The following is a 7,849-nucleotide window of genomic DNA, read 5'->3' on the forward strand; positions in this document are numbered from 1 at the left end:
TCATTGAAGAGGATCTTTCACAGGTAAGACACGAAATGTTTCTTAAAAAGACAAATTAAGGGCCAGAGATTCAACTCAGTGATTCTGTTACCTGCCTCACAAGGTCCTGAGTTCAATCCCTGGTACCATAAACAAACAAACAAACAACTGACAAATTAAACTGGGCATACTGGTACACACCTGTAATCCCAGCACTCAGGAGGCTGAGGCAGGATAATCAGCATGAGTTCAAGGCCAGCCTGAGCTACATAGTCCACAGGCCAGCTTCAACTACATAGTGAGACCTTGTCTCAAAACACCAAGAGTCATCTTGAGCAGTATTTTTTTCTACCCTAAAGTGATTACTCTGTGTTGTGTGCAAAGGGACAAGCACTTGGTTGGAATAACTGAGACATTTAAGGTTAAGTATACTACAAAACATCAGAACTTAAAGACAAACCATTCAATAGTCCAAACTAGTTCCTTAAGGAAATACAACTATTATCAGAATGTATTTTACTGATACATTTTAAATGGTATAAAAAACGGAATAGGATATGCATGAGTGTACAACTATAATCCCAGCTACTGGGAAGGTTGAAGCGGGACCATTACTAAACTTTAAGATTAGTCAGAGCAATTTAAGCAAGACCCTGTCTTAAAATAAAAAGGCTGGAATTGTAGTTCAGTGGCACAGTACCTGCCTCACTCATGGGAACTCTGCATTCAAATCCCAGTAACAAATGAATAAAGTAGCACAGCTATAACATGTGAGACCCTGGGCTGATCTCTAACACTCCAAAAAATAAGTAAAATAATGTAACTAAACAGTCTGTGCTTAAATGTTTTAACACACTCAAAACACATGATTTACCAACACTAGAAAGTATATCCAGCGTCAGGGATATAGCTCAGTGGCTCGAAGCCTGCCTTGCAAGAGAAAGGTCCTAAGTGCAATCTCCAGTACCAAAAAAAAGTATATCTGAAGTTAAACTCAAATTATACAATAAGTAGTAAAAATAAAACCGTTTAAATTTGGTCCTTAATTTTAATAACTTATTACGTAATCATTTAATAGTGTTTGGTGATGAGTATTTGAGTAGACTAGCCCCCAAGTTTCTGTGTATTAATGGGGGAGAAAGACTTGCTTTAAATGAGCAATGCAGATGAGTTACAATTAGGCCTCAAAAACATCTGAGTGCTTCTTGAGCTTTTAACAAACTTCTCATTCAAAAACAGGCAGTTAAATTGCTCAGTGCTTGTGATAATACAAGTCTAACGGAGGGCCAGGGATTTAGCTCAGTGACACCACACCTGCCTTGCAAGTACAAGGTCATGAGTTCGATTCTGTTACCAATAAATAAATAAACAAACAAACAAACAAACAAATAAATAAATAAATAAATAAGGTAATGGAAGCAAAAGAAGTCTTGAAAAGCATTCTGGCATCTCATTATACCAAGATAAAATCATAAGCATTAATGTTTATATGGTACCACATAAAGACAGCCTTATCAGACTTTATGTAATATTACAAATTTCCATAGCAAACCAAAAGAGACAATATATATGAAAAGTTTCATTCAACAGTTACCAATGATTTTCAGTTAACAGTTATTGCCCAACTGACTACACGGACTAAGTATTTATTTGAAATGCTTGAAACCAAAAAGTCTTTTAGATCTCAAATATCTGTACATACATAATTGAGACATCTTGAGGATGGGACCCAAGTGCAAAAACAAAATTCATTTACATTTCCTACATACCTTACCTGAAGGTAATTTCATACACTAGTTAGTGCATCTGAGTATTTTCACGGCCACCTATCACAAAGTCAGGTGTGGAATTTTACACAGATGGTGTCAGGTCAGCACTCAGTTTTGGATCTTAGAGCATTTCAGATTAGGGATATCAAACTGTACATACAATTTGAAGCCTAAAATACTAGCTTAATTTAAGTCAGTGTAAATTCATGTTCATTTTCTGACTGAACATTTCAAGTTGTTCACTTGGCCCTCTGTAGGAAGTTATATTACTATTAACAAACACATAATTGACGCTTTTCCCAAATTTTATGGCAAAATAAACTTACCATATTAATAATTTCTTTCCTTTTTTTTAAGGCAGGGTCCTACTATATAGCCAGGCTGGCCTTGAACTCATGGCAATGCTCCTGCCTCAGCCTACCAAGTGCTGGGATTACAGACATGTGCCACCATACCCAGCAATAATTTCTAAGTGAATAATACGTGGCATAAAAATATTCATATTGTTACATAACTATCACTACTATCCATTTTACATAACTTATTTTGGTCTTGTAAAACTGACACTTTGTAGGCATTAACAACTCCTATTCTACACTCTTCATTGCAGCCTCTGCCAACTACCACTGTTTTGTTTCTGTGATTTTCATCTACTCTATACCTCATATATCTGGAAATATAAAACATTTGTCTTTTGTGACTGACTTATTTCACTTAGCATAGGATGTGGGTGGTGGCGCATGCCTGTAATTCCAGCACTTTGGGAGTCTGAGGCAGGAGGACTTCAAGGTTCAAGGCCATCCTGGGCTATAAAATAAGCTCAAGGCCAGCCTGAACTGCACAGTAACACTCTGTTTCATAAAACAAAAACACATAGGGGCTGAGGATTTAGCTCAGTGGTTCTGCCACCTGCCTTGAAAGCACAAGGACCCAAGTTCAATCCCCAATACCAAAAAAACAAAAACGCAAAACCGAAAAAATCCAAAAAAGAAAAATCGTACTTATTTCATGTAGCATAATGACCTTACTAAAATCACTGTGACTGCTGGTGGAAATGTAAATTGGCACAGCCACTATAGAATAGAATGATGGCTCTGCAAAAAACCACACACAAAAAAACCCCAGAAATTCCATATAATCCAGGAAACCTACCTCAGGATATGTACCCCAAATAACTCAAAACACGGTTTCAAAGAAAGAAATATTTATATACTCATGTTCATAGCTGCATTATTCACAAAAGCCAAAACGTGGAACTCAGATGTTTGAAGAATGACAATGTATGCAAAATGGTGTACACACATATACTAGAATATAATTCAGCCTTCAGAATTCATGTTTTATAAGGCAGTCTTCAAAACTAAAAAAAAAATAACACCATACTCTCAAATATGACATGAGACTAAAATACATGTCTTTAATTACAGTTGCCCCAGCATCTTTCATAGCCAAGTTTGCAGTCTCATTTGCCAAAGCAGGTTGTATCACTGATACATTATATCCATTTGTAACCACTATGACACACATCAAATTCAGTTATTTAATACATGTATCTTACTTTCAGTCTGGCTATTCAATTTATATTAAAATCCAAGGAGTACAATTTACAGAATATTTCTCACCTGCAATCTGCTCTTCAGTCAGTTGGTCAGCCTACAAAGAGATCAAAAAGACAGATTAGTGATTTAGGAGCATGTGGACAAGAGTTATAAAACCAAGTTTTAATACTGGCAAGGGTTCACAGAATCAAATAAAAACTTTCCTTTTTCAAAAATACCAAAATTTAACCTCCTGTAGCAGATATAAACCAAAACTGCCACTGAATGAAAGCTAATATTTAAGAAAGCCAAAATGAAAACATCTCCCACAAATGGTTAAACACTTCATTTTGACATGGCAGTTGATTTCCTAAACCTAAGAGGAAGGGAGAAAAGAAAACCAGCTTTTTCACTACTACTCACTTGGCAGGCAAATACAGAAAATCCAGGGTTTTGAACATCTGAACTCTACAGTATTTACCAAATTTTAAGTCCATCCATCCATTTTCTCTTGATATTTAAAACCTCAAAGTAAGCTCACAGCTTGTGATATTTTTATAGCACATGGAGGCTAGTTGGTTTAAAAAAAATTAGGCTTATATTTGGGCAAGTTAGAAGAAAAATTAACAGAGCCAAGATTAAGCAATAAAATGTCATGACCCATTCAACTCGTATCTTTAAGTTTTAAATTCAGAGCATGACAATGTAAAAGATTTTTGCAAAATAGGCAGGTTCCTTTTGGCCCTCATCTTTGGGGGCTTCACTGCTTAACAGTACATATACATCCATAGAAACAACTGTTTATGTGATACTAAGTGGGATTGCCAAGAAAATGCCTCCTAAACCCTCACCAAGCTGGAGTCAAGTGTACCACGTTTAATCCACTCACTTTATTAGAAGAAAAACAATCTGGTTTCACTTTTTAAAAAAACATACACCTAGGAAATCTTAATGTGAAATAGCTTCACATTTTCTCTAGGCACAGCATGAAAAGAATGCGAAAAAGCACTAAGATTTTTTCACCACTTCGAAATTGTGATTTGACCATAATGTAAACTGAATTTGTTTCTATTTTTTTAAAAAGCCCCAGAGCTGGTAATTTAAAACTGAAGTTCAAATGCAGAAGTTTCCAAGATACAAATTATTTTTACCCCTCTACAAGTCCCAATCCTCCACTAAGAAATATTTGGTGTAAAGTCAATCAAACACAATTTTCCCCATGAGTCAAACTTACAATCAGAGAATTTACTTCAAGTCTGACTGCATTTTGTAGGACTTCATTTCTGAAATAAGGGCAACGTGGCACAGTAGGGGGAAAAGCATGGTGTTCTAACTAAGTCATAGCTGAGCTGGTATCCCAGCTCTGCCACTTAATAGCTGTGTGACCTTGGAAATGTTACTCATCGTCTCACAGCCAACTTCATCTGTAACACAAAAATAACAATACCTAACTTGCAGGGGTTGTTGGATCTTGAGAGCTTGTTTGGACGCTCTAGCAGGGGACTGCAGCTACTTGTATACTCCTCAACCCACTGCACAGCTTCGAGTGTGCAGCTTCAGGACAGACGGTGAGGGAGCTACATCAACCCTGGCCACCAATGGCATGACAGATGTCACAGCCAGATAGCCCTCACATCCTTGCAAGGGTTGTTGGGCAGAGTGAGAAACCAAGTAAAGGGCTAGCCTAAAGGGCCACTTAATGGTACCTACAAATCAAAGAATCTACAATGTTAAGTATAAACCTTACCAGCCCTATTTCCACAGAAGTAGAAATAAACCACATTATGAAGCCTTTTTTGGAAAACCTACCACGTTCCATGTTAACTTCTCTTAAACAGAGAAAACTATGCACAAACAAGGTTCAACCTAGGGATACACATGGCAGGTGAAACAGTGTTAAACTAAACATGTGGCAGGCACTGCTGTTCTATGTCTGAAAGCTAAAGGAAAGAGTGCTGTGTACATACAGGAAGAGACGGGTTTGTTCTCTCAACACGTTGGGGGAAGATGTGGAGAAGATTCAGTTATACAAACAGTAACAAGGATTTTAGAAAACAAGTCAAAATTTCAGGACCTCATGCCAACTTGTCCAACTCTTTTATCTCTAGGCAAGCACAATCTTAGAACATTACGAAAATGAACCTCTAAGAATGAAATTCAAGTACAAGAGACTACGTTGCTCACATAACCTGAAAGTTCTCATTTTGCCTGGAAGTTCTGAGATGTTTTTTGTATGTACAACTTACCTCATAAGGTTCAGAAATGTAACTTTTCCAGTAACATTCAAATTAAGACATCCAAAGAACAAGAACATAAGACTATTCTACTACTCAACTTCAACTACAGGCAAATTTGTTTCTTCTATAGAAAGTGACCCCCCATTTTTACAAGAATACTTTTGGGAAAACACAAGCTCATTAACACCTGTTTATCTCAGTAAAGGGAAAACTAATTCACTAGAGAGAGAATTAGTTCTTACTTTATTTCTAGAATTCTTCCTGCTGCTCTTGCCACTCCAGAGGGCTCCCATACATTAGTATACTCAAGTTCTACTCTAACCTACTCAACTAGAATCAGCATTTTGGGGAACCACGGGTTATTTGTAAATATTGAGGAACACTTACACTACAGGAGTGAGACCTGAAATTAATGCATTATGTACCTATTAAACATTCCTATGTAGTAACAGTTTATGTGATGAAATGGTTTTAAAAATCTCAAGTTCTTATCTGAATAAATGTTTGAGTCCATGCACTTGAAAGCAACACAAATTGCTATTCTTCATCCACTCCAATCTGTTCATTCCACCAAAATGTTAGAGAAAAAAAAAACGCCTTGTGTATGGATTTTCCCCCTACAATTAGAAACTAAATTATTTCTTTTCATTCTCCTGAAATAATTTTTGATAAAGGTATCTTAATTCTTACAGTACAGCACTTACTGCATCATGAAATAAAACAGAAAACAATGAAACAAAATGACCACAAAAATTACCTTAACTAAAGACCTAAATACTAAGTGAAGCTAGAATTTTCTGTATTGTGATAAGAGCCAAAATTATGTGATTTTCTGAGTCTAAAAGAAACATCTTGGAGTTTAATGCGTGCTAGTCACTGAAGTGTTTTCTACCTCTATCTTTTACTTACCACCCCGGTTTTCTAGAAGTAACCGCTCTTTGAATAACTATATTCAAGGACTTTATGAGCAACCTTACATATTACATACAAAAGTTTTGACCTTTAACCCAATGTAACCCCAACTTAAAATCTGAAAGTCCTTTATGCAGTTATGTGAGGGTGACTGTCAAACTAATTAATGGTGTCTATCAATTTGGTAGTTTTGGTTTATGTCCTGCACTACTTTGAAGGTAAAGAAACATAGCCTAATTATTATTTGGCTAGGAAAATGTCTTTCTTTTCCAATTTTTATGAAAAAAACTATCCCTTAAAAAATTTTAATACAGCCGGGGATTTAGCTCAGTGGTTCCGCTACCTGCCGCATAAGCTCAAGGACGTGAGTTCGATCCCTGGTACCAAAAAATTAATCTAACATGCATTAACGACAAATGCTAAGTACAAAAGCTTATCACTGGCAAAGGTCCACAAACCCGTTTATACAAATCTGAGCTCTTGATTCAATGAAGACGGATTAGGAAAAATTTATCCTTTATTCGGCAATTTAAAATTTACACAAATTGGAATGTTGCTTACAACGCTTATAATGTACGTCCAGTTCTGCCTTAAAATCCAAATTCGGCCAGTATATTCAAATTCAGGATAAAGTAATTTCAAATAGGAAGATGGAAAGAATCCATCACATCTAAATGAATGCTAGTTTTATCCAAGTGAACTCTCCCCACACCCTTGCAGGCTGGTTTCGCTTGGCAAGGATTCTCAACTGCAGTTTAAGATGTCACCTTGCCTCCAGGACACACCCATCTCGGTAATTACTTGGCAGAAGGTATCACAAAGTACTGAAAATTACAGTCCTCGTTAACTTCTTTTAGAGGAAAGAAGAGTCTCCAGTATTGACAGAAAATTACTTTCTAAAATTTCCCGTCCTCCCCAAACAACCATTGTACGTTAAGATCAGTTGGCAACTTCAAGGAAATAGTCACTTCCAAGGGAATGGTGTGTATGGCAATGGTTCTGTAACACCGCATGTGAGTACTGAGAGGGAAAGAGCGCACGCGGCCCCTTTCAAAGGCAACCATCCAACTGGTACAGGAAGACAAGACCGACTCACACCAGGACAGCAGTCACTCCGGAGCTTGCTCTAGCTTAGTGGCGAATGGAAAACGCCTTTCGTACCCCAGCTGGAGTCGACTGCTTTCCCTAACAAGACGTGTATTTCGAGGATGCGGCCGAATTCACGCTTAAAGCTCAATTCCTTCAATGACAAAGCCAGTTACATTACAAAGTTTTTTGTTTTTAACATTTGTTAGATGGTGGAAGACCGCCCAGATGGACTCCAAGGAAAAATGAGGTGTCCCGAGGGGGGTGGGAAGCTGCCGCGGCCCCCACCCCTCCCGCAGGCCGGCTCAGCGGCGGCCTCTGCAGTCCC

General features: G+C 37.5%; 1 protein-coding gene across 1 annotated transcript in view; it reads right to left on the reverse strand.

Moving 5' to 3' along the window:
- Positions 1–7,849, reverse strand: part of Calm2 (calmodulin 2) — a 15,978-nt gene that overhangs the window by 6,926 nt on the left and 1,203 nt on the right. The window contains exon 2 of the mRNA XM_010615791.3: positions 3,371–3,401. Within this exon, the coding sequence (XP_010614093.1) occupies positions 3,371–3,401 (31 nt within the window). The remainder of the gene's footprint in view (positions 1–3,370; positions 3,402–7,849) is intronic.

This window comes from Fukomys damarensis, unplaced genomic scaffold, assembly GCF_012274545.1.
Source record: "Fukomys damarensis isolate Sample0158 unplaced genomic scaffold, DMR_v1.0_HiC HiC_scaffold_2, whole genome shotgun sequence".
Lineage (NCBI taxonomy): Eukaryota > Metazoa > Chordata > Mammalia > Rodentia > Bathyergidae > Fukomys > Fukomys damarensis.